General features: G+C 46.9%; 1 protein-coding gene across 4 annotated transcripts in view; it reads right to left on the bottom strand.

Annotated features, from left to right (window-relative positions):
- The window catches only part of USP47 (ubiquitin specific peptidase 47), a 1,403,064-nt gene that overhangs the window by 816,611 nt on the left and 558,739 nt on the right, over positions 1-27,714 (bottom strand). For all 4 annotated transcript variants that reach the window (XM_085648190.1, XM_085648191.1, XM_085648188.1 and 1 more), the window contains one exon: positions 17,986-18,117. In XM_085648190.1, the coding sequence (XP_085504316.1) occupies positions 17,986-18,117 (132 nt within the window). The remainder of the gene's footprint in view (positions 1-17,985; positions 18,118-27,714) is intronic.

Raw genomic sequence — 27,714 nt, 5'->3', positions numbered from 1 at the left:
TTGATGGAGAACCCCAGCGAATGCAGGAGGTCAACTATAGTCTGGAGGTGGGAGACGACAGTCTGGGCCGAGCCCACCTTTAACAGCCAGTCGTTGAGATAGGGGAAGACTGAAACCATTCATCTACGCAGATGAGCTGCGGCCCCTGCCATCACTTCGTAAACACCCGAGGGGCACTGGTAGACCAAAGGGGAGTACGGTAAACTGAAAGTGCTTGTGACCTACCGTGAACCGCAGGTAACGCCGGTGAGCCGGCAGGACGGGGATATGAAAATAAGCATCCTGCAAGTCCAACGCTACCAACCAGTCTCCCGGGTCGAGGGCAGACAGGACCTGAGCGAACGTCAACATTTTGAACTTCTCCATCCGGCGGAAGCGGTTGAAGGCCCTTGTCCTTCTTGGGCACCATAAAGTAGTGGCAGTAACAACCACAACCTAATTCTGGGACAGGAACGTGCTCGATGGCTCCCTTGGCAAGGAGAGCCATAACTTCCTGTTGGAGAAGGCCCAGGTGATACTCCGACATGCAGTGGTACTGCGGTGGCATGGCTGGAGGGGTAGCCACGAAGGGGAGGGAGTAGCCCCTTTGGACTATCTGCGAAACCCACCTGTCCGACGTGATGGTCCGCCAGTGGGGGAAGTAAATGTAAATGTGGGTGTACTTGTAAAGCGCACTGTGACTCCATGGAGTATCCTAGGCGCTGAAGACCGCTGGGGAACCCGTCCTGGTTTTCCCTGTGAGATGGTCCCTTTCTGGGTATCTCCAAGGTGAAACCAGGCATCCCCGGCGTCTGTGGGGGGCCGTTGTAGAGACGAGGCAAGCTTAATGCCCAGAGTTGCCGAGTGTGTTCCTGGTTAGAGTAGGTACCGAGGCGAGAATTATCGAGTCCGTTTTGACCCTGGTCCACGACCCTGCCACGTCGGGAATTGAACCCCGGTCCCTGGCCGATTCTCTGTTTACGGGTCTGCCGCTTCTAACCACTGAGCCACACCTCTCCGGATTACGGATCCTGCTGCCCACTGGCGTTTGGTGGGCCTGAAAGGTTGGACTGGGAAGGCTTGGAGGCTGGAGGGGGGGGTTGGTGGACTGGCCCATCCGCTGGCCCCGTGCAACACAACGGTGGTTCCCACGTCTCCAGCCGTGCGAAGGTTGGGGAACTTGCGTCGGACTGTGGCTCTGGGCGGAACGTAGTGGGGCACCCCTTCCGTAGCCAAGAAAGGGGCGAAAAGCAGACTTCACGGGGCAGCTGGAGAGGCCCAAGGACTTGGCCGCAGCCCTTGAGTCCTTGAAATGCTCTATAAGACGACGGCCAGCAAAGGGCATGTCCATGAGACTATTATGGACGTCCCCAGAAAAGCCAGTCGATTTCATCCAGGCGTAGCGTCGAAGGGCTGCCGACGTGGAAATCGTCTTTCCTAGAGAGTTGGCGGTATCCAGTCTGCGGATGGTAAACAGCCTGGGAGAGTAGTGTCTGGGCCTCCTCCGGGCACTGAGGCAGCACTTGTGCAACCGTGTCCCACACAGAGTGGGAATAATGGCCCAATAGACATGCAGTGTTTACCGACCGCAGTCCCAAGCTGGCGGAAGAAAAAATCTTCCCAAGATGATCCAGCTTCTTGGATTCCCTATCCGGTAGAGCGTTAGGGAATTCGCCCTTGGAGGTAGAGGCTTGGACCACCAAGCTCTCAGGGGTGGGGTGTTGGGAGAGGAAAGCGGGGTCGCCCAGGGCCGGGTGGTGGCATCGGGCGATGATCCTATTCACTGGAGCCCCCGTGTTGGGCCTGGACCAGGTGACCAAAAGGATGTTGTTGCGTGCCTCATTAAACGGAAGCACGGGCTTGGAAGAGCTCGCTTGCAGTTGAAGCACCTCTGTCAGGAGGTTAGCCCTGACTGCCACGGTAGGAAGCTCAAGGTTGAGAGCCTCAGCCGTCCTACGCAGCACCACTGTGTATGATGCTCCCTCTTCTGTAGCCACGGAAGGAGAAGACAACATGCCAAGGTCAGAAGATGTATCAAGACCACTGGCATCCCCCAGGTCCTCTCTCCAGTCCGGTTCATACTTTAACTGGCCGGTCAGAGAGTCACCTGACCCCTCCCAGTCCTCCTCCTCGTCTTCTAGGTGCCAATCTGGTCTAAAAGGGACCCCAGGAGTTAACAGGGGCACAAAGACCTTGCTCGGGGGCCGGCCTCGAATGTGGGCAAGGTGCCGGAGGAAGCGGTGCCGGTGAAGGCTTAATGAGGTCAACGGGCACCGATCCGGATCCAGGCCTGGATCCAAGGGGGGCCTGCGGTGCCGGAGTAGGCCTAGGCCCCCCCAACCGAGTTTACGGGGTCCGAAGGCACGCTGGTGGGTTCGGGCTGCCCATAGATGGTGTGCATCGCCTCCGAGAACTTACGAAGCTGGGCAAGAGTCCCTCCGGGTCCCGGGAACGGAGGGAAATAGAGTAGACACTACAGGCTCTTTACACAGAACCGCGGGAGGGTCACCACCCGCATACCTCGTCGCATCAGCCGACCGACGGGGAGAAGTCGAAGAGCTACGATGCTTCTTCGACTTCTTCTTGTGCTTCGACTTACCTGACCCCAAGTGCAAAGACTTAGAAGACTTGGAAGAGTGATGATAGCTCCGCGACCGGACCCTCGACCTCCCTCGCGACCGGGACCTCGAATGGCACGGAGCAGACTGCCGGCACTCAAGAAGCTTTCAGGACCGCTCCTGCAAAGCCTTCGGAGCCATGGACCGGCTGTCGGAGCACAACTTCGGGTCGTAGTCGCGCTCCAGGCAAAAGGCACATGCGGTGCGCATCCGTCACCGACATCAGTCGGTGACAGGAACCGCAAGCCTTGAAGCCGGGCATCCCTATGTGCACCAGGAGTCGTTCGGACTCAAAAGGCATTCGACAAAAGTCGCAAAAAGTTGAGTCAAAAAGTGACTGGAGGTACCGCTCTCTCCGGATCTGCGCTGGCCGGTGCGGAAAAATTAAGAACTGACATCAGCGTGCGAGTGCGGTACCTAAGTGGCTACCGCAACGTCATCCTGGCTACACGACGCCAATGGCAAACGTGGAGCCGACCGATGCCACCTTCAGACGTGCAGAGGTACAGCTGACTAAAAAACTTTCTGGATCTAGTTTGACGCCTGGGGGTAATTCTAAGGTAGGTAATCTATAACTAACTGTTTCTTTCAGATTTAGATCTTGGCGGACGTGTTACGACCAACAGTGATGGATATCCCGTAGACTGAAATATAAATCCCATAGGATATTATGTGAATTATATTTCGGCGAACCAGATACCCGTCATCGCTGTGACAGAGTAACCAGTCTGCCAAGATCTAAATCCGGCCCTTTTTCTCCAATTCAAGCTGGATTCCATTAGTCACAAAGCTTGATCGATCAAGCTGGCAGACTGTGCACTGGCTGCCTAAAGTACATTTTCATAAAACAATCTGCACTTTTCTTTGACTCTCTGGACAGGCATGCCCTTTGTCAGGTCTTGGAGGAGCAGGGCATTCATAACAAGCTCCTGTGTGCCATAAATCTGCTCCATCAGAATAATAATTCAGCACTGATGAGATTTGGCACCAAGGGAGAGTGCACTCCAAGCTTTAATATAGAACTGGGAGTGAGGCAAAGGTGCATGCTCGGACTATTTTTAGTTCAACCTATACATTAACGATGTGGGAATCCAATTATAAGCACTAAATCTGGACGCCCATTTTGCTATTTGCTGCTGCTGCTGGTGTCCTAGTGGCCTGCGGAGAACTCTCCATGTACAAACTTCTTAAGGGTTTTGAAACTCAAAAAAAAAACTTCAAAAACGAAATGTATGCAAGTCAATTTGTGGCGCAGCTTGAACAATTCATTAAGAGTTCATAACTGGGCCAAGTTGACTTCAATGATTATCTAGGGATAAGGTTCTACACCAATTTAACCTGAGGTAAACAGATGAAGAGTGAATGAGCATGTTCCAGCAATCAAATGCTGTACTTTGCTTCAGTAGCAGTGTTGGCAGAAGATAGATTAATCCACACACACTAACCTCAGCAGTATTACCGAGGGTGGGAACCAGAGGCACAGAGCCAAGGGGCAAGCCAGCCTCCTCTATCTAATGAATATACAAAGATGGGCTGCCCCTCGATTAAATTCCTACAGGTATCTGCAGGCTTCTAACGAGATGCAGCGCCAGTGGGGGCATCTCATAAAAAGTTAAGGACTGGCCACACACACCGCCCGGTGTCATGCTTCATCATCGGCTGATCGCCCTCTATCAAACCAAGTTTTTAGAGGGTGAGGACAGCCGATGATGAAGCATGACACCGGGCGGTGTGTGAGGCCAGTCCGTAACTTTTTATGAGATGCCCCCACTGGCGCTGCATCTCGTTAGAACGCTGTAGATAACTGTAGGAATTTAATCGAGGGGCAGCCCATTGTTCTGTATTCAGAAGATAGATTAAGCAAGCAGTGCAGGCTTACCAGACCAAAACACATGCCAGCTACATGCTTGAATGGGAACAAGATATGGGGAGCAGCAAGCCACCAGGCCTCCATAAGATTGAAAATTAATTGCGTTTGTTACAACTTGTCGCTGGCACCCCCAATAGCAACACTTTGACATGAGCAGGGCATAAACAACATCAGAGCTGTTGCAGCACTAAAGTCAACCTTTTGGCATCGAATATGGTACAAACCAAGTTTATTAACCTACCTCAAGCCAATTTGTGAACTATGGGAAAGAATCAATTCTCATACATTACTGTGGTTTAACCACACTACAAGTACTTTTATAAGCACTGGTTGCCTGGCGAGGATCTTGCCAGTGTCCAGATGGATGATTAGGTTCTTCTGTTTCAGGTCCTGGAAATCAGTGGGCCTCTGGAAGTTGGAGCCCTCAGTGGGGTCTGACCTCAGCGTCGAGGGTGGCTTCAATGTGAGTAACAGTGGGGCTTTCAGCATAGACTAGGACTGGACTTTTTTCAGAGATTCGAGGTGCCATTGAAAAGTGGCACAGTTCAATGGCCACTCAAGTACAGCACTCTAGGTGTAGAAACAGGTCTTGTGGTACCTGGAGAGCAGTTGTAGCATTCATGGTGGGGGGGCGGTGGTCTATCTTGCTTTCAGGCCCACAGCCTGCTATACCACAAGTTTTTTTGTTCTTTCTCTTCTATCACAGACAGTCCAAGATTAATGCTTCAGCGCATTCACCCCCTAGGGTGTCCAGAATGCCAGACTGGCCGGCCTGCTACTTTTTGTCACCAAGCATTTTTTAGGTTCTTAAGATGTTGAAAGCCTCAAGAAAAGCTTGCGGCTGTGTCATGGGGGGGGTGGGGGGGGGGCACCATTCTTCTCTTCAATAGCATAAGGTCTTCTTGCAGCAGAAGGCATCACAGTAGACTTTGTCGTGAGTTGGCAATATGCACAGACTTTTGCTGTGAGTGTAACACCACTACCAAGGGTGCAGGGCAATACCGCAAGGGCAAAATTGCAATGGTGTACATTTCATAACATTGCCTTAAGTGTTTTCTCCAAGATGCGACCGGAGATGAATTGAGGTAATCGAAGATTGGAGCACTGAAGGAGTAAAGCAAATCGGATTCAAGGTCGAGGTCCCTGGGGGAAAAAATCCCAGGTGTCAGAGAAAAACCTCTCAGCAGTCACGGTGATGTCTTCTGTTTGTGGAGATCAAAGAACTAGCAGCTATTACGGAAGAATTCAGCGAGGAATGCGTTAGTACCGGAGCTATACACTGGTCATCAGAGCCCGATGGTGGAAGAAAACCATCTGAGGTGAAGTTGGTGTCCTGATGCATTGTAGACCAGGGGTAGAATCACAACAGGTCTTGTGACTCAAACATCTTCAAAGATAAACAAGTTGCAAACGTCCAGACCCAACACTAGATGGCAGAGCATGTGTATCAAATGCCACTACAAAAACATATATTACATATAACACCAGAGGGAACAGCATGTGTTCCTTAATCTAGCCAAGTCCCCTCAAAATATTAGCTGAGAACCTATCACAGAAAAGGTGAAGGGAGAAATGATGGCAAGTAGTCTAAACACTGTCAAACATTCGGGGTAGCATTCCAACCCACAGTTTTCCCCCACTGTGACTCTCTAGACACATTTTGCCTTATAGAAATCAGGTCTGACCCTGCTCCTCATGAGAATAATCCATCTCGAACTGCCAGCTAAGGCCCCCTCCTGAAGGGGACACAGTGACACAAGGAACCACAGACCTATTGCGGGCATGGTTAGGCGTTTTCAGTGAGCAATAGCCTGGATACTGTGGTACAGCAGCAATCGCCCTACATCCAGGCACACAGCTGGGGCTAATCTTAGGTGGCATGGTGGGCTAAAGAATAATGGGTTGGAATGCTCCCCAGAGTGATTGCTAGTGGGTATTGCAAGAATTCCTCCCATGACCTTTTGTGTTTAATCTGAATGCTGAGAACTTCATTGCAAAACTACTTTATAGGGACAACAATTATAGTGTTTTTAGGTCTCGCCTATGCAGCGCGCATGCGCTGCATAGGAGACTTTTAGCCGTCATTCAGCTCTTTTCGAAGTACATACTCATGCTTGGGGCGGCAAACACCTTGCGGGAGCGAGCAGGAGCGTGCCACAAGCACGAGTATGTGCTTCGAAAAAGAGCAGACTGTGCGCGCACGCACACACGCAAGCACCACTCCCGGGCCAGCAAACACATGCGCGCGCATCTCTGAAAAGCACTGCAAAGCAGAAGTTCTTATTAACAGCACAATTTTAACAAGCAAGTCTTCTTTCTAGATCCCTAACTGTACCACACACTTTAATACATTGAATGCACAATGACCAAGTTTGCGTACAATTGTATGTTGCATTAAGAAATACAGTATAAATGAAGAATTGTGGAAAAAAATGTTCTAATCATTTATTAGTTAAAGTGATACCCTTCCCTGGGTCGGATTTCACTGGCTTGCAGACAAACGTGTGTCTGCAGCAGGTCGGCCCCAGATGTTGTCATGAGCTGAAGAGAAATTGGCATGCACCATACTTCCTGTGGTGTGGAGCCTGAGGGGAGTACTCTAAGATGAGCAACTTTAACTCTTCGAGAGACCCAGGCAGGACCAGGAAGAAAGATAACACGGCGCCTGGGGTGAAGTGGTGCAAGCTGCACCATCATAGCAACACATCAAATTAAAAGATAAGGCTTATAACGAAGAAGGGGGAAAAGCAAAGATATGGGCGTTACTACAGAGCAAGATTAAGAGAATTTGACTTTTTAAATAGGTTTCACTTATTCCCTTCCTTTTTTAAATCCTAATCGTCAGCTCAGCATTAAAATCTTTTTAGAATATTCTTTGGTTTTATGTAGAACCATGCAACAAGCCAATACTTGCAGACTTTAAATTCTATAGCAAGTCACCTTTAAAATGCTCAATTAACCCAGAGGTTGCATTAGGCTTACACTAACTTCTAACGGATGCACCCATTGCCTGTGTTTCTTTCTGACCTTTATTTTTGATGGGAACTTTATTTTATTATATTTATCCTACACATGGTCTGGCCTGAAGTAGCTCAGACAGACTATTAATCTCCCTTTGCCTTAAATACCCTGACCTTTCTATTCAGCGTCCATGGCCTGACTTGACAATGTGATTTATTGCCTTTTATAACACCTTCATATCTCAATGGTATAAAAATGTCAAAGAGTTCGACAAAACTATTAAGTCAAAATTAAATACAAAAATGAGGCCTGAATCACAGTATTCATGTGCATTTATAGTGATGCAACGTGGGGAAACTATGATGGCGAAGTACTAGCCTATAAAGCAATAGATGCTGGTAAAACATTCACTGTCTAGTGCAGGTATTATAGCACTGCATCTGTAGATATAGTTAAGGTCTACAAATGTTTTGGTCCATACAGTGCTATTTGTAATACTTGGGCCTTCTTCAGGACAGAGCAATTTCAAAGCTATAAAACGTGAAACTATGACAGCTTGGTAGACCAGTGAGCTAGTGTACATTTAGCCACAAGTACTAGACTTCACTTAAAGAGGGGCAGATACAAGAGGGACAAATCCCACCTAATTGCCTGGGTAGAGCCATCTGGTTTTAAGCACATAAATGACAGGTTCAATGCACAAGTTGCTGAATATGTGGCAGAAAGAACAAGCATTGGCATAGCCAATAGGTCTCGCCTTTGGGACCTTATAAGTGTTAGCCATGCAACAGTTGATGTTGTTGCACCAAGTATATTGTGCTGGATAACTAAACACTTATAAAGTCCCAAAGGCAAGACCTATTGGCTATGCCAATGCTTGTTTGACTTTGTCACCATGTTTGCTTATGTAAACTCATTTGAGAAAGAAAGCAGCAAATTGTTACCATACAAAGCACAATAAACCTTCATATGGAACCGGACTATATCTAGGATGTGACATTTGGTTCAGACTTTAACAAGACTTTAAAAACCTCAGTGGATCTTGGTTTAGGGTAAAGAAAAGACGACCAAATTTTTACTTTTGTATTTGAATGCCCAAACGTTACTGGGGGGCTGGGAACAGAAGTAGATACATCTGCAAAGGTAACACACTATATTCAGGTATACTTGAAATATATAATAGGACAACTTAAAAGGAGGAGACAACCCTTGGAATCCCTGAACATGAAACAATGGAGTAAGTACAAATCTTATTGAGGCAATGCCCGATAATTTAATAATAATTTTAAATATTCTGAAGTGTATAACTATATACTGTGAAAGTGGATGTGTGCATTCGTTGATTAATAAATATGCCAATAGAACTCAAAAACTACAGTGGCATTTGAGCAAATCACACACGCAAAACGTGGTAAGAAACTTCTCAATGGGATCTGATCCCCCTAGAAGCTGCCATTTCTGTAGACACCTTAATTCGGTCTTGAAAAAAACGACTAAATTATGGCACACTGTATAATTTGGTCTATGTGCTTCTTGTTGCAACAATATATACAAATTTAAACATAAAAATGACTAAAGGAAAAAAATAACTATATTAAAGCACATCCATTACTCCAACTCTGTTGCACTGTTGTTGCTCAAGAAACCAGCAGTCTGAATTTGACTTATGGTGAATAATATACAGTTGTGCACTGTACAATGAGAACATAAGGTCTTAAGTAAACTCAATTTGGGATACTTCAATTGCATACCATGATACAACCACACCACATACGACATTCAACTATCACAAATCAATATCACAGTAGCCCAAAAAATCAAATATGAAAAATGTTTATTAGGTTGGTATAAAAGCAATCTTCATTCTTTTAGATTTTAAGAAATCCCTAAAATGCAATATCCACATGAACATTAAACATTAAAATCACATACATAATATAAAAAGTGCAGTTAGATCAGTGCAAATTCAAGAACGATCTTAGGCAATAATTCAACATTAAATCTTGTTATCCTTTTCATATATTCCACAACAATCCATATGATTCACGAAAACTTATTTACAAGTAGACCAAGAAGCGACGCGTTTTGGAGGCATACACGGGTCCAACCTCCTTCTTCAGGCTTTACTACTAATTTCTCCCAACACTTATCAGGGTATAAACAGGTTGGTTTACATCACAGGAGATCTCCTTTTCTGATAATGTTCTTCGTGAGTGTTTAACTACAACAATGATATATAGAGAGGGGACAAGTCTCCACTCTTATACGATCATGCTTGGTGACAATTAATTAATCTCACAAAATGTTCCTGAACTTCCCTTAGCTCTCAGCTTATGCAAGGCGATTCCTCCATTAATGGCAAAAAGGAAGTCAATATATGAACAACCCAACCGCTCTTAGATAAGAAGATCACACAGTATTTGTTTTGGTGACTCAGGTTGACTTTATAATATATGTAAATAAACTTGATTATTTGTTCTGCAAAATTTCACATTTGTTTAACGCTCTGGGCCCAAATATCGGGATTAAAAAATCTCCTGTACGTGCTCGAATTGGCCTCATCCATGTACAATGAGAACTACACATTTGTTACCTGGCTTTGCACCACACCAAACCTAACAGAATTTTATGAATAGGTTACAATCAAAAGGATGTGACAACTGTTTATTGGTGGCGTTGGTCTGAGGCAGCAAACACAGCAGGGTGAGCCTCCCGATCCTCAAGCCTTACCCCATGCAGGGGAGACTTGGCCTCTCCTAACTCGAGCTGTATTATCTGGCCTCATGATATCTGGCCTCATGATATCTGGCCTCATGATATCTGGCCTCATGCTGGGGCTAGATGGTACTCAGATGAGGATAATTGGGAGACGCACCTATTGACTGGATCCCCAGAGGCAGCAGGCCAGCTGTTCATACTGCTAGTGGGATCCAGAAAATGCAGAACCATACAGTTTGTGATCCAGCAGGTCAATCAGGCCTGGGGAAGTGCTGTCAGGAGGGTGTTTCACACACAGCTATTTTCCAGGAATCTTTGGCTGTTGTGGTTATCTCAGTTCGCAGACCTGGACCATGAGGTCTGCCTGATTAGGTCGAGAGAGGGAGGATGTGAGCTGCTCGGGGACCTATACTCGGCGGACAGTTACCTTACATTTCAAGAGGTGCAGGAAGCATTTGGGGTGGGCTCTTGAAGGGGTCAGTTCTTGAAGTTTTTGGCCCTGACCAGGGTTGAGAGGGAATTGTTGCCATATTTCCCAAAAACACCAAGTGAATCCAATACGCTGGGTGTACTGTTAGAGCTTGGCCCCTTGAGAAGACTGGTGTCTCACATATATCACACCTTAAGGGCAAACTATCCTTGGGCCACATATTGTGCCTGGGAGTGTTGTGAAGCGGATCTGCCAGGAAGTATTCTGTAATGCGCGATTCATATTGGCACACTTTTATGTTTTTCGCCACACATACTTGGCTCCCACGTGACTCAGTAAAATGTACCCTACCCCCACAAATGAGTGTCTGCACTGCAAAGAGGGAGGTGCAGGCTTAACACACGTGATGGGGCTGTGACCAGCTTACCCAATCTTGGCAGGTGGTCCTGGATCACCTGACATGTGCCACCCATATTCAGCTTCAGGCTACGATTAAACACTGTTTACTGGACCTTATTCCATCCCTCAATGAAGAAAGGGTGTGTTATAGGTTTGACCTACTGGGTCTATTGCTGTCAAAACGTAGAGTTGCCATCAGGTGGCTTTCTCCCGCTGGGTCCACAATCTTGGCATGGTACTGGGAACTCGTGGAGTGGTCTTGAGCGGATCTAAGACAGATGAGCAATGTCCGTACTGATGAGCGCTTGGAAGATGATTGTCAAGAGTGGGAACGCATGATACAGGACATAACTAGAGACAGAGGGGCAGCACAGACTGGTACACTGAATGTGGCATCACCAGAGAGGGGGGGGGACAGCCTCTGGTGAGTGGAGAGGTGAGGGCAGTTGAAATTAGCGAATTGCAAAAAGAGCTGAAGGGGGTACCACTATGGAAGGGTGTGGCACTGGGTGAGTGGGGCTGGGGCAGTCTGGGGCCCCACCTATAGCTAAGATATGGGGATTGCAAAATGGAAGATATCATGGAGAGGTGGATGGTCTAGGAAGACTGTGATTGAGCCTGAAGGGACCCTCTCCTATGGACAAACGTGATCCTCCTGTTAAAGTCCCGACATGACCTCACCTGAACTCATGGTCGCTATGTTCGGAAACTTGGGGCGGGTTAGCACAGCTGCTTGAAAAATACAGCATTTACATTTTTTTTTAAAGGAGTGACTTTCCAATCAAACCTGTAATAAAAGCTCATATGTTGGAAAATCATACTTTTATATTGTGCAACTAAATCCATGAGTTAAAGAAGGCTTTAGACAGAAAGCGGTACTACACCCATAAAAAGAATGTGGATCACTATAGATATTTAAACTCCTTGGAAGCTGATAAGCATCAGAAAGAAAACCATTAGAAGTATAGTAACTTAACGATCTTATATGACAATAGCCTAACACCCAAATGAAATTTCTCTCAAATGAACAAGTTACTTACCCTCGGTAACGATATATCCGTAAGAAACATTAGGAGTGATAGATTCCTTACCTTAGAATTACCCCCAGGTGTCAGACTGGATCCGGAAAGTTTTCGTCAGCAGTACCCCTGTGCGTCGGTAGGTGGTGTTGTGCTGCTACTTAGACGCCGCCCACGCACGTGGACATCAGTTCTGTACACTACTTTCCGCGCCAGGAACGCAGAGCCATGCAAGATACTGACCACTGGTGCACTGCACTGAAACTAGGGCCCTGAAAGGGATAACCTTAACCCTAGTAATCAGTTTGCAGAACAGGGAGGATGGGTGGGGCGGTAAGCAATCGATCACTACTAATGTTTCTTACAGATATATTATTACCGAAGGTAAGTAACTTGTTCATCTGAAAGAAACACAGTGCTAGATTCCTTACCTTAGAATAGATACTCCAGCAATACCAAGCCCGGTGGTGGGTCTGCGAACCAAGATCACACCAGAAAATCATGGAGAACAGAACGGCCAAAGAAGTCGTCTCTCCGGACTTGACCGTCCAGGCAATAATGCTTAGTAAACGTGTGCAGCGAGGCCCACGTGGCTGCATGACAGATGTCTTGCAGGGGGACACCACGTCCCAATGCAGTAGTAGCTGCAATTGCCCTAGTGGAATGAGCAAGCAGCCCCACCGGAGGCTCTTTTTTAGCCAAAGAATGACAGGCTTTGATACACAAGACGACCCAGTGGGAGATAGCCCGCTTGTGTACCACCCGACCTTTCTTGGTGCCAACGTAGCCAACAAAGAGTTGGTCATCCATCCGGAACTGTTGTGTGCGGTTTAGATAAAACGAAAGTGCACGTTTTGGGTCCACACGGTGGAGCCTCTCTTCCTCTCTGGAAGGATGCAGAGGCGGAAAGAAGGTGGGCAAGGTAATAGTTTGCCCAATGTGAAAGGCAGTGACAACTTTTGACAAAAAGGAAGGACCGGGCCTGAGCATAACCTTGTCCGGATGGACCGATAGAAAAGGAGGTTTACAAGAAAGAGCCTGGAGCTCACTCACTCGCCTAGCGGAGGTGATGGCAACCAGGAAAGCAGTCTTCAAGGTCAAGAGACGAAGAGGACAATTGTGAAGGGGCTCGAAAGGAGCACACATGAGATAATTAAGAACTAGATTTAAGTGCCACTGTGGCATCACAAACAGAATAGGAGGGAAAAGGTGAGTAATGCCTTTGAAAAACAGGGGACTTGAAAAGAGAGGGCCGATCAGGGAGCCTGAGAAAGGGCCAAAATGGCAGAAAGGTAGCCCTTGATAGTGCCCAGAGCAGATCCCTGCCGGGCCAAAGAGAGCAGGAACAAAAGGACTTCAGAAAGAGGGGCAGAAAGGGGATCCACAGCCTTTGCTGTGCACCATGCCACAAATTTGTTCCACCTGCAGGCTTATACCACTTTAGTGGAGGGACATCTGGCTGCCAGAATGACATCAGAAACGTCAGGAGGCAAGTCGAAAGGAATCAATTGCCGCCGCTCAATCTCCACGCAAAGAGGTGGAGGCTGGACAGGTTCGGGTGGAGGACCGTCCCCTGCTGCTGCGACAGAAGATCCTCCCGAAGAGGCAGTCTGATCGGGGGAATCGATGCACATACCGATTAGTTTGGGATACCACACTCTTCGAGCCCAGTCCGGGGCCACAAGGATGCCTTGGGCCTGGTCGCGCCTGATCTTCAGCACTCTCGGCAGAAGTGGTATAGGCGGAAAGGCGCAGAACAGACCGCAACTCCACTCGCGTTGAAAAGCGTCGCCGAGCGAGTGCCGCCTTGGAAATTCCAACGCGCAGAACTGATGAGATTGCGCGTTCTCTTCGGTGGTGAATAGATCTAACCCAGGCTCTCCCCACTGTTGAAAGAGACCTTGCGCCACCTGCGAGTGAAGATGCCATTCGCGATCCGTCATGCACCTGCGGCTGAGTTCGTACGACCTGGCGTTCAGGGAACCTGCCAGGTGTTGAACCACCAGGAAAATGCCCTGATGTTCCAGCCATTTCCAGAGATGCAGAGTCTCCTGACATAGGGTCCATGACCCCATCCAGCCTTGCTTGTTGCAGTACCACATGGCGGTGGTGTTGTCTGTGAACACATGCACTACTCTCCCCTGGACAGTGGGAAGGAATGCCTTCAGTGCAAGTCGGATCGCCCAAAGCTTCAGAAGGCTGATATGGAGCTTGGACTTCGCCGGAGACCAAAGGCCTCTGATCTCTGCCTCTCCCATGTGGCCGCCCCATCCCAGGAGGGACGCATCCGTCACCACTAAATGCTCCAGTTGGGGAAAGGAGAGGGATCTGCCATTGACCCAATGCCGGTTCGTGAGCCACCACTGCAATTGTCGTGCAGTGCCCTCCGAGATCTGGACGTGACCGGACAGGTTTCCCCGATGCTGCGCCCACTAGAACTTCAGGTCCCACTGCAGAGCCCGCATATGCCACCTGGTATGATCTACCAGCAGGAGGCCATGAGGCCCAGCAACCTCCGGGTCATCCTGACCAAAACCCAAGATAGAGGCTGAAAGATAGGAATCAGAGCCTGAATATCCCGGACTCGCTGTTCGGGAGGATAAACCCGGAAAAGCATTGTATCCAGAAACACTCCGGTGAAGAGAAGCTTCTGAGAGGGAAGCAGGTGCTACTTCGGCACATTGATGGAGAACCCCAGCCAATGCAGGAGGTCGGCCGTAGTCTGGAGGTGGGAGACGACTGCACTGGTAAGCCCAAAGGGAAGCATGGTGAACTGAAAGTGTTTGTGGCCTACTGTGAACCACAGGCAACGCCGGTGGTACGGCAGGACTGGGATGTGGAAATAAGCATCCTGCAAGTCCAGCGCTACCATCCAGTCTTGTGGATCGAGGGCAGACAAGACCTGAGCCAAAGTCAACATCTTGAACTTCTCTTTGCGGAGGAAGCGATTTACGTTCCGGCGGTCTAAGATAGGACGCAGCCCCTTGTCCTTCTTGGGTACCATAAAGTAGTGGAAATAATGACCATGACCCAATTCTGGCACGGGAAAGCGCTCGATGGCCCCCTTGGCTAAGAGAGTCACAACTTCCTGCTGAAGATGCACCAAGTGATCCCCCGACATGCGGTGGTACTGAGGTGGCATGGCTGGAGGGGTAGTCTCGAAGGGGAGGGATTAGCCCCTTCGGACAATCTATAAAACCCACCTGTCCGACGTGATGGTGCGCCAGTGGGGGAGGTGATGGCGAAGCCTGCCGCCCACAGGCGTTTGATGGTCCTGAGAGTTCAGACTAGGAAGGTTTGGAGGCAGTGGTGGCCGGGGTGGAGGTGGACTGACCCGCCCACTGGCCCCTTGATCCGCCGCTGTGGAACCCGCATCCGCGCTGGGATGGTTGCTGCGCAGGTCTGTAGCTCTGTTGCAAACACTGAGGGGCGCCCCTTCCAGTGCCACGAAAGGAGTGAAAAATAGAAGGCGGAGGAGGGCAGGAGGCGGAAAGTTCAAAGGACTTGGCCATAACCCGCGAGTCCTTAAACCGCTCCAACGTAAAGTCTGCTTTGTCGCCGAAGAGGCGACACCCATCAAAAGGTATGTCCATAAGGGTGTTTTGGACATCCCCTGAAAAACGAGTTGTCCTCAGCCAGGCGTGGCGTCTGAGTGCCAACGTCGTTGAAATCGATATGCCCAGTGAGTCGGCGGTGTCAACGCCACAACGAATCATGAACTTAGCTGCGTCTCTCTCCTCTGCAACAGCCTGGAAGATAACGGTCTGGGCCTCCTCCAGACACGGAGTCAGCCCTTGCGCCACCGTATCTCACACGGAGTGGGAGTAACGGCCCAAGAGGCATGCAGTGTTCACGGACCGCAGCGCAGAACTGGCAGAAGAAAAAAATCTTCTTTCCGAACTGTTCCAGTTTCTTGGATTCCCTATCCGGTGATGCGGAAGGGAAGGCGCTTGGGGATGCAGAGGCTTGGACAACCAAGCTCTCAGGGGTGGGGTGTTGGGAGAGGAAGATGAGGTAACCCGGAGCTTGGCGATGGCGTCAGGCCATGTTCCTAGCCACAAGAGCCCCTGTGTTGGGCCTGGACCAGGTGCCCAAAAAAACTTTAGAAAGTGCTTTACTGAAGGGAAGCAGCAGCTCCGCAGAAGTAGATGCTGGCTGAAGCACTTCTGTCAGGAGGTTAGTCCTGACGGCCACAGTAGGGAGTTCGAGGTGTAGGGCCTCAGCTGCCCTACGCAACACCACAGCATAATTAGCACCCGCCTCCATAGCCACGGTAGGAGGAGACAGAATGCCAAGGTCTGGTGAGGTATCCAGACCGCTGGCATCGCCCAACTCCTCTGCCCAGTCCTGTTCAGACTCGCAGTCAGCTGCGAGAGGGTCCTCAGACCCCCTTCCCAGTTTGACCCTTCCTCCTCAGACTGATTCACAGGCCGAAAATAAGGAGCAGGGACATGAGGATAGAAATCCCCCAGCAGCGCCGAGAATGGCATCGATCGATGCCGGGCCGACGCCGTGTCCACTTCAGGGCTAAAACCAGGGCAGACGTCGTCCCGAGGAGCGGGTGACGTCAGAAGTGGTGCCGTTGGGGTCGACGTCGGTGGTGGCGTTAGAAGACCAACTGGCATCGACCGGGATCCAGGCCTGGATTCAGGGGGGTCCTGCAGTGCTGAGGCCGGACCCGACAGCGATGCCGGAGCCGCCGGCAGTAAAAGGCTAGGACCTCCAGTTGGGACCGTGGGGCCCGAAGGCGCACCGGCAGGACCCGACGGCCTAAAGAGGAGAGCCATGGCCGACAAGAAATCCTGTATTTGGGCCGGAGTCACCGACGAACCCGGAAAGGGCGGGTAGGCCTGAGGCAACTGCGTAGGCTCCACGGGAGCTGCGGGGGTGGCACCACCCACACCCTCAGCTGCGTTGCGCAAGGGGAAGTCAGAGAACGATGACGCTTCTTTGACTTCTTGTGCTTCACCTTACATGACCCAGAATGCGAAGACTTTGATCCCGAAGATCGATGGTGAGGACTCCGCGCACGGTCCTTCGACCTCCCAAGGGCACCCGGACCTCGAAGGGCGCCGAGCCGACTGCTGGACTTCCAGCAACTTTCGGGACCGCTCCCACAAAGATTTGGTGCGATGGCCCGGCAGTCTGGGCACGACTTGGTGTTGTGGTTGCGCCCCAGGCAGAAAAGACACACACGATGCGGGTCCGTCACCGACATCATACGGTGACAGTCCTCGCAGGACTTAAAGCCAGGCATTCTATCTGCACCAGGACTCGATGAAAAATTTACACAAAAAGTCCTCAAAAAGTCAGTCAAAAATTGACTGGGGTTACCGCTCTTCCCGGATCTGCGCTTGCTGGCGCGGAAAAAGAAAGAACTGACGTCAGCGAACGTGGGCGGCGTCTAAGTAGATGGCACAATGTCATCCCAGCGACCACGACACCAACGACGGACGCGGAGCCGCACGACGCCACCTACCGACGTGCAGGAGTACTGCGGACGAAAACTTTCCGGGTCCAGTCTGACGCCTGGGGGTAATTCTAAGGTAAGGAATCTATCACTACATGTTTCTTTCAGATACATAGATAACAGCAGTATTAGCATATGTCACAGTAAAGTCCAATTAAACACTCTTAATAAAGCTAATAAAAATGAAAATGACTGTAGCATCATTTCATACTGTGGTTCTGTTTATTTAAGGACAAAACATATATGGTGTTTTAACCAACAGGATTCTTGGCAACTATACATGAGGGATACAATCAGCAGTGCCCTCTTTAAAGGCATCTAGTACCCTGGTAGGAAGAAACCTGCAAGTGCAAAACAGGGCAACATTATGAATCTCACGGGAAGATGTCTACAAAACATTTCAATTGTTTTGAGTTACAATTATGTCTGAATAGACTTTGCAATGAAATTTAACATTCAAAAGGAAACGGGCTTGGTGATTGTTAGAACCCTAAAAACACAAATAATGTTTAGATGCTTACCCTACTAACGTGCTGATCATTGAAACTGTACCACTGGTCATCAGCAAACGATTTTATGCAGGCATAATAATGGCCTCCAGCAGCACTTCCAGAGTGGACCATAACAGAAAACAGTTCATAAAGAAAGGAGTTCTGCATTTTAAAGAAAAAAAAAAAGAAAAACACCTGAAAAAAACTAAACAGAGAAAACTGTAGAGCCTCACAGAATTAATTATTATGTGTGAATACACATTTGAAGAATATAGTTGTTGTTTTGAAGGAGTTTGTCAACATACTAAGTACATACATCTTTCATGGCCCTCCCCTAATTTGAATAAAGTGTCTCATCACAGTTATTACAAATGGAAAAGTTGTTAAGAGGCCATAATCAAAGCTTGATCAAAAATACAGACGTAACAGTCCAATGTTGCAGTCAACTAGTTATGTGCCCGACGTTGCGCAATATCAGTGGAAGCGAACGTTCACCAAGAAGAGATGGCCTGAAGTGCAGCAGTCAGAAAAAAAGATGATGGGATAATTTTCTCACAATATAGACACCTTCAAGAGCCACTATATCACCTATACATGAAAGCAGAAGAAAAAGAGCCCGCACCAAGCGGAGCACAACACAGCCTTTCGAGGTGGAAAATTTGAGCAGACCTTCAAAACTGTAGAGAATGGTATTAACATATTTATGCTCTGAAAAATAACACTGCTATACATATCTTTATGCACTATAGCTATGAAAAGATTGTTTTTCCTAATGTGGAGTTATTTATTATTGAAAAACGGCGGTACAACAACTTGCATCACAAAGAAATCCTGCGAACATAGTGTTCCATGCAGATAAACCTGTAAAACAACAGCTGTAGAAATAAAGACTATCGACTTTAAGCAAGGAACATAAGTGAGTAGGCGAATGTGACCTCAGTATGTGCATAGGTGCTCAAGTGGGCAGCTCATTCATAAGTGAGACAAGCTGCTTCGGGACTATGGTACGTGGCACACTTATGGCAGCTTACTCTTAAAGGATTTAATCTCTGACCTGTACAGCTTGCTCTTTGGATAGTATCTGCTCAAGAGTTTTCAAAACGACAGGCGCTGCTTCCGTGCTGGGGCTGCAGCGGTCAAGGACAGCTTCGGTGACAAAGGCACCGAGGGACAGAAGCGACAGGACCACAATGCTCATATTTTCTGGCAGGTGCTCCCAGAGGACAGTGGATCCAAAGAAGCTCAGATGAATGTATATCATTTGGTATGAAAGAAAGATACGAGATACCAGGATCGAAAGTTTATGGCTGTCAGCAGTCTGTAGGACAGTAAGACAGCTGTCTATTAAATTAGACATGCATGAAGAGTTTGAGAGTGGAGGTAATTTAGATGAAAGGTGGGGTGGCTAATGACATAACTCGCTCCACTAGACTCACTCAATGCATCATTCACACAAAACATTTTTGTGTCTACAATCATGTAAAATTCGCACCCTGAATTTGCTACCATCAGGCTATGACTTCATCACATATGGAAAGAAAACAAAAAAGTGCATTACCAAAGACGGATGGGGCAAAGGAAGCCCCTCCATTTGAGAATTGTGATCAATCATAGTGATTACTGGCAGTCTCTTATGCTGTTGAGGTACAGGGCCAGCCACTCCGTTAGGGAACACTTTCATCGGCTACTTTAGTGCAGGGGTGTTCAATAAAGTGGATAGCTTGAATCTTATAAACCCTAATTATAGTCAGGGAACTGGGATCCGTTCACATAGGAGTGGTAAAACCGGAATAATTGTCCTTAGGAAATCCTGGAAACCGTACTTATTTTTGTAAATCAAGAAAGTCAGGGCAGCCAGTCATGAGCGGCAGAACACCTGGCAGGAATTCTATCTCCTTTGTACAGATTTGACGAGCAGTTAAGCACTGACCTACTGGGTTCATATGATAAACACTATCCCATTGTTTTTATCTCACTACAATCACTCAGTTTTACAGAAGAAAAAACTAGTTACTTACCTGTACACTATGGTTCTCCAGTATTATCTTTCATAGATTCACATGCTTGTATCTTCCCCGTAGTCATGGTGGGAGTCTCACGGTAACAGAATGACCATAGCAGTACTAGAAACCTGCATAGAAAAATCCCATAGGGAATCACATTATTTGGTAACCAAACCTCATCATTATTTGGTCCAAAACTCAACCGATCAGCTGCTAGCCCTGACATCACACTCCCCAGGAGAGCCATCATACCTCAGATTTCCAGCCCCAAGTGAGAGACAAGGATATATCTAGAGATAAAAAGGTCTTCCTGAGAAACGGGGAGGTGGGCGGGCCGCATGTGAATCTATGAAAGAGAATACTGGAGAACAATAGTGTACAGGTAACTAGTTTTTTCTCCAGTATTGGATCTTTCATAGATTCACATGCTTGTATCAGAATAGCGAGCAGTACTTGTACCAAATTGCGTTTCCAGGATAGAACCCCACATTTTCTGCGGGCTCTGCTCCTATTTTCAGGATATTAACAATCTTAGAAGTAATCTATCTTTAGAGATTTGTAATAAAGTATGCTTATGCAAAGACAGTATTCAAATATTGCAAGAAAATAAATGGTTAGATACACAGATATATTTGCAAATATGTATACAAGAACAAATATATAAATATATATATATAAATATATATATATATATATATATCTTGATAAATACCTTATTGAAATAAATGGCGTAGAACTGCTTGTCTCACTGCTGCATCCTCTTTCCATGCTGTGTCTAGACAATAGTGTCTAGTGAAGGTGTGCGCATTTTTCCACGTCGCTGCCCTGCAAATGTCTGGCAGAGACACTCCTGCAAACAGAGCCGTAGAAGTTGCCATCTTTCTCGTGGAATGCACGAACACCCTGGATTGTAGAGGTTTTCCAGCTTTGTCATGACATAAGGAAATGGCCGAAGGTATCCATCTCGAAATGCTAGATCTGGACAGCGCCAAACCTTTGATGGGTCCAGAAAAAGCCACAAAAAGTTGGTTTGTTTTCCTGAAAGACTTCGTTTTGTCAATGTAGAATTTTAAACATCGTTTAATGTCAGAGAGTGTAGGGCTCTTTCCGCAGACGAAGAAGGATCTCTAAAGAATGTAGGTAACACTACAGGCTCATTGAGATGAAAAATAGACGGAACCTTAGGAATGAACTTTGGATTTGTTCTAAGGATAACTATCTGGTCGGAATTGGAAAAAAAGGTTCTGCAATTGAGAAGGCTTGAATTTCATTGACCCTCCTTGCTGACGTGAGAGCTAACAGCAAGGATGTCTTGCATGAAATAAACTGTAAATCCGCTTTATGCACTGATTCAAACGGTGGTTTCATGAGCTGTGTAAGAACCGTATTAAGCTGCCAAGAGACTATCGGGCGCTGCACAGGGGGAAACACTCTGAAGAGCCCTTTGAGAAATTCTTCTATCACTCTTTGTGACCAAAGGGATGGATGATTAGGAACCCTCCTTTATCTTGAGATAGCTGCCAAATGCACTTTTATAGACTTATGTGAAAGACCTGTTTTAGCTAAATGCAAAAGTTACGGAAGAATTTGCTATGAAGAGGCAAAATCTCTTCCATTTTGCCGTATATGTCTTATTCGTAGAGATTGCCCGAGATCGTGAGAGAATATCTCGGCATTCCTGAGAAATATTTAAAGATTGGAATTCATGTTCGTGAGGTTCCATGCTGACAAGTTCAGCGATTTCAAATTTGGATGGCGAATTTGACCTTCGTTCATAGTGATCAGGTCCTGCAATAATGGGAACTGTATTCTGGGTGCCACTGACAACTTGAGAAGTTCTGAGAACCAAGCTTGTGTCGGCCATGCCGGGGCTATGAGAATTAAGTGGCACGGTTCTGATTTCATCTTCCGTAACACTCTCAATATCAGAGGAAATGGAGGGAATGCGTACGGGAACATCCCTGTCCAGGGCATCTGTAGTGCATTGCCCCACGATCCCTTTTGAGGAAACCTGCTTGCAAAGTGTTTGCATTTTGAGTTGTGGTGGTTCGCGAACAGATCCAGCGATTTGATCCAATTCCCACTCGTGTGAAACACTGGATGATCTGCTCAGGATATCTGCCCTTGTGTTGTTCACACCTGGAACATGCTGGACTTGAAGTGAGATGTTGTGAAGCAGTAACCACCTCCAAATCTCTTGCGCTTGTTTCAACAGGAGTTTTGACTTTTTACCCCCTTGTTTTAATAGTTAAAACATCGATATTGCACTGTCTGTTCTGACTAGTAGTGTCAAATCGTGAATTCTGGGGAGAAATGCCTGTAATCCCAAGAAAACTGCCTTTAGCTCTAGCAGGTTGATGTGAAGTTGAGCTTCGCGGTCTGACCAATGACAATGTATTTGGAGGTCTTGGAGATGTGCCCCACAACCTTGTAGCGATGCATCTGTCACCATAACATAACTGTGATGTTGAGGTTCGAAGAGCAGACCTTCTGTCAAATGTTTTCTGATTTTCCACCATGACAGGGCCTTTTGGATCTGAGGAGTGATGAAGACCCGATCTTCGAAGGACCCTTGAGATTGAATCCATTGTTTGTCTAGAAGCTCTTGAAGAGGCCTCATGTGCAGTCTGCAATTGGGATACAAGAAGACATCATCCCCAATAAGGATTTGAAGATTCTCACAGAAATGCACTTTTTTGTTTGTAGATGCGACGCTAGGCTTATGATTTTCTGAGTACACTCTTCTGAAGGATAAGCTTTTGCTTCCTTTGTGCGAAGCATGGCTCCCAGAAAATGAAGGGACTGAGATGGAATGAGGGACGACTTTTCTAGATTGATCCTTAGACCCAGACGACTGAAGACATCCATGCAACATTGCAGTGAGCGCTGGGTTTCCTGGAACGAAGTACTTTTTATGATCCAATCGTCCCGATATGGGAAAATTTGGTGACCTTGAAGTCTCAGGTGTGCTGCTACTGGCGTCATACATTTCGTAAAAACCCTTGGCGCCGACTTCAGGCCGAATGGCAAGACTTTGAACTGGTAGTGGCGCCCCGCCACCATGAAACGTAGAAACCTTCTGTGATTTATATGAATCAGGATATGAAAATAAGCATCCAAGAGGTCCAGTGTTGCCATGTAATCTCCTTTGCAGAGAAGTAGGAGTATTTCTTGCAGGGATAGCATACGAAAATATATCTTTTTGATGAATTTGTTCAAACTTCTCAGGTCCATTACCTGCCTCCATTTCGATGTGTGTTTTTTCTTTATCAGAAAGAAATGCGAATAAAAGCCTTTCCCTCGTTGAAGACGCGGAACCTCTTCTATTGCCTCTTTTTGTAAAAGAGATAAAATTTCCGCCTTGAGGGCTGACAGGTGTTCTTGCTTCCTGTGAAAAGGAGGATGATTCGGAGGTTTCTGTATAAATTCCAGGGTATGGCCTTGATGTATCACGTCCAGTACCCATCTGTCTGTTGTTATCGACAGCCATTCCTGATAAAAGAGAGAAAGGTAATGATCCTTGAGGTCTTAGCATGTGGCGGGCGCTTGGACAGAGTCACTGTCTTCTATTAGATTGCTGCGATTTACCTCTCGCAGTAGACTTCCCTTTGGACTGCTGATGATACGGGATGTTGGAGGGTCGAAATTGTTGGTTACTTGAAAACTGACGATACCCCTGCTGAATGTATGGATGGTATCTGCTGGACTGATACGAGGATCTTTGATTGTATTGTCCTCTAGTTCCTCTCTTCCGAAAGGACTGGAATCTGCCCTGCTGCAGAGAGCCCAACGCTCGTGCAGTGTGTGTCAGCTTTGATACCTTGGAGAGCATCATCAATATGTTTTTCGAAGAGATTTTCTCCGTCAAACGGCATGCCAATTATTTTCGCTTGGACTTCCGGTCTAAAAGAAGTGGCTTTAAGCCATCCTTGCTTTCGGAGAGCCACTGCACCCGCCATTTGCCTGAATGCTACAGAAGACATATCCATTGCAATATCTATGGATTCAGATGCCGCCCTAGCCCCATCTTGTAATATGGAGGCAGCTTCTTCCTTTTTAGCCTCAGGCACATGGGCCAACAACGGTGCTATATCTGACCACAGCTGCCTATTGTACCTATTGATAAGAGCTAAAGCATTTGCAGCTCTAATGGAAGCTGCTGCCATCACAGCAAAGCGCTTCCATGCACCATCCATCCGTCTTCCTTCCTTATCAGGAAGAGCTGCAGAAGTTGAAACTGGGTTTTTTGACTGTCTTTGAGCGGCCTGCATCACCATTGACACTGGCCGCGGATGTCCAATTAAGCATGCTAGAGAAGATTCTGGGGCCCGATACTTTTTCTCTATCCTGGGCACCGAGGATGCGACCGAGGCCAAATTCTTCATTATTTTCAATCCCTCGTCCCAAATGTGATCGATAATAGGAATCGCTATGATGGATTTTCTTGATTCCTCTTTAAAATCGTAGAGCAAACACTCAGTTTCCTGTACTGGAAGTGGGAGTTCAAATCTCTTTGAGGCTTTTTTTTATAATATCATGGAATCCTCCAATATCCTGTGGAGGAGAGTTTGCTGGCGACGGCGTAGTAGGTAGAATATATTGATCCAATTCTATCCCAACTGGATTTTCCTGAAGAAATTCTCCTACTTCTGGTTGCTCTCCATCACTCTCCGCTAAATCGTCCCTGATTGTAATAATTGGAGGAGATTGAACCTTTTGCACTGAAGGTGGAGGTGGAGGTTGAGTTACTTGAACTTGAGTAGGACTGGCTGAAGACTTCGAGGCTGGGGTGTTAGCTTCAGGAAAACGACGGTAATAGTCGCTGATCATGTGACGTAAGTCAGTCACCAGAGAAATTGGCATTGAGACAGACTCTTCTCTCACATCAGGCTGTGCTTCTTCCTCGTCCTCATAATCATATGATTGTTGAAAAGACTCATACCTTTTCGATTCGGACACTGGACGATCTTGGAATGAAAACACCTCTTGAACCTCCTGATATTCTTCTTCATCCGTGTCCTGACTCTTTATTTGAAGCTGGGAAGGGCTATAAGCCACTCCCGTCGACTCTTCATCCTCTAACTGCAATTCTAGCAGATTTGATGGAGGAAGCAGAGAAATTTTTGTCCAGCCCGTCGACGGTGGAAGTGACTTCAAGGATATAGATGATTTTGCCTTTGGGGACTTAAAAGACGTCGTAGACGGAGCTCCCATCGGAGTTCCCGTGGACGAAGAAATACGTATTATCGTTGACGAAGTCGTCACCGAAGTCAGCGTTGTTCTAGTCGTCTACGTCGACGCAGCTATCGTTGTCGAGATTGTAGTAATCATCGACGGTGCCATTGACTTTTTCACAGAAATCAGTGCCGGCGACGCCCCAACCTTTGTAGACTGAGATGAATGCACCTCCCTTGACTCTGAGGACTTCTTCAGAGGAGTGTGAGGAAGAGAAGACGAAGAAGCCTGTTTGTCTTTGGTTTTCTGCTTTTTTGGTTCCACTTTTTCCTCAGGAGCAGAAGACTTCCTCTTCTTGGAAGACTGGATATTAACCTCTTCAGAGTCCGAATCTGAAGTGACCTTCTTTTGAAGCCACAACAGTAAACGTGCCTCCCGGTCTCTTAAAGATTTTGCTGAAAAGGTTCTGCAGTGTTTGCAGTCTTTTGGCACATGTTTAGGATGAAGATGATACAAGCAGTCCTTGTGGGGATCTTCAGAATACAGTCTAGGTTTCCCACAGGATCTGCAGGGCCTGAAAAGCCTATTTTTAGAGCTTTCAGCCATAATAGGTATAAGATGTAAAACAGTACCTTAAATCCAGAAGAAAGAACTTGCAGTTGGAAAGGTCAAAAGTTCACTCAGGAACAAAACTGAGCAAGGCTCAAGGAGACTCCTTAACACACGAAGGCGGTTGAAATCTGAGGTATGATGGCTCTGCTGGGGAGTGTGATGTCAGGGCTAGCAGCCGATTGGCTGAGTTTCGGACCAAATAATGATGAGGTTTGGTTACCAAATAATGTATTTCCCTATGGGATTTTTCTATGCAGGTTTCTAGTACTGCTATGGTCATTCTGTTACCGCGAGACTCCCACCATGACGACGGGGTAGATAAAAGCATGTGAATCTATGAAGGATTCAATACTGGAGAAATCAGAGTTATGTGGTGACACCTCAGTAAAAAGGCCGATCTCAGAAAAGAAAATATTTGTCTATGGTACTTTACCTATAAAAAAAAAAAATATTTGAAGAAATTGGTGTGATGGAAAGGCTTTTGCAATAACATCAATGAAAAAGATAATAAACGCAATATTAGCCCAGTGTTGAGTGCCCGGTAGAGGTTGGGGACACCAAAGATGATCAATAAAGACCACTGTTACCAACAGGCATAAGAACCTTCTCCTCAATAACCATACTTTCACAAGAATTCTGGTCACCAAAGAACAAGTAAATAATAAAGAGCAAGAGAGAGAAAAGTTTAGTTTTTAATTTGAATAACTATGCAAAAAATGCCAACGTACTAGGTTCCCTCGGAAACATGGATAATGAGGGAACAAAAAAAAAATAGCGTTCTGATGCTGACAAGGAGGGAAGGGACTTAAATGGTGTTCAGGAGGGGGGAAAAATACAGATGTCAGTACTGTCATGTGCCTGGGTTAGGCCCATGTAGCGAAGCTGCTCATTTCTTACCTTGTTCTCTTTTTCACAATAACATTTCTGCTGTGACCTTTTGCACATATTCACATGCATGACCATGTTGTTTTAGGTTCTCTGAAACTATTTCTGTTTACACATGTGGCTCCACAGAACATTATCACAATGTCTGGAACACCAAGTACAAGGCCTCTATGCACGAATGTACAAAATGTCGCTCTATCTTCATCCACAGGGCGACAGGGCTATCTACAAATCCATAACATCGCTAATGTGTACGTACATCGCAAGGATGCTTTTTATTATAAATCAGCATTTCATAGGATTAGTAGAGGAGGCACTTCAGCTGACCCTGAGGGTCCCTGCAATGCTGAGACTTCACTACACAGCGGTCTAACATCTCCATGTGGGGTGTCCAGTCGTGACTTGGACGAGGTCCTACATTCTCTCCAGCCAGGTATTGGGGTTGGATCGTCCCCAGGGGGGGATTCTTGGCTTTACACCTCGAACACCCTAGGTACACACAGAGTAGGGTTTGCATAGTAGGAGTACGCCCGACTACTGCCTTGTTTTATATACCTGTATATATACACTGTTTTTGCACCATAGTAGAATTATATCTCCATTTAATCTTTTGGTGCTTGTAATCCCTTTCATCTGCTTCTGTCTACCGATTATCGCAGCATTCTATGCAAGAATAACATTGGTTCATTAAATATATTGAAAACGTTCCACAGTGTATTCTCTGTATCAGAGAACAAAAGAGCACAAGTGACTGAGCAAAAGGTTCTGATCTGTTACCACAATCCCTGAGCAGTCAGGGTTGTTTACTTGGTTGCAGAAAACCATTCACACCCTGGCAGGGTTAGGGGAGCTTATGGTGGCACTGTGAGCAAGCTGGTCTCTAGGCCAACCTATCCTGTGGTGGTGCGTGAAATCAGTCTAGGGACCTCACCCAAAGTTTAATTTGTCTAACAAACGTGCAGATCCTACGGGTTAGTGGGAAGTACACAACAGTACCACATGCAAACATTAATAACACAAAAAAATAAACTTCATTAGGACTTTATATTTAGAAAATACCCAGCTAGAGCTTGGTGCATTTGCT

Source organism: Triturus cristatus, chromosome 3_2 (assembly GCF_964204655.1).
Source record: "Triturus cristatus chromosome 3_2, aTriCri1.1, whole genome shotgun sequence".
NCBI classification, from domain to species: Eukaryota; Metazoa; Chordata; class Amphibia; order Caudata; family Salamandridae; genus Triturus; species Triturus cristatus.
The sequence above is the reverse complement of the archived record's forward strand: the minus strand, read 5'-3'. Positions and strand labels throughout refer to the sequence as shown.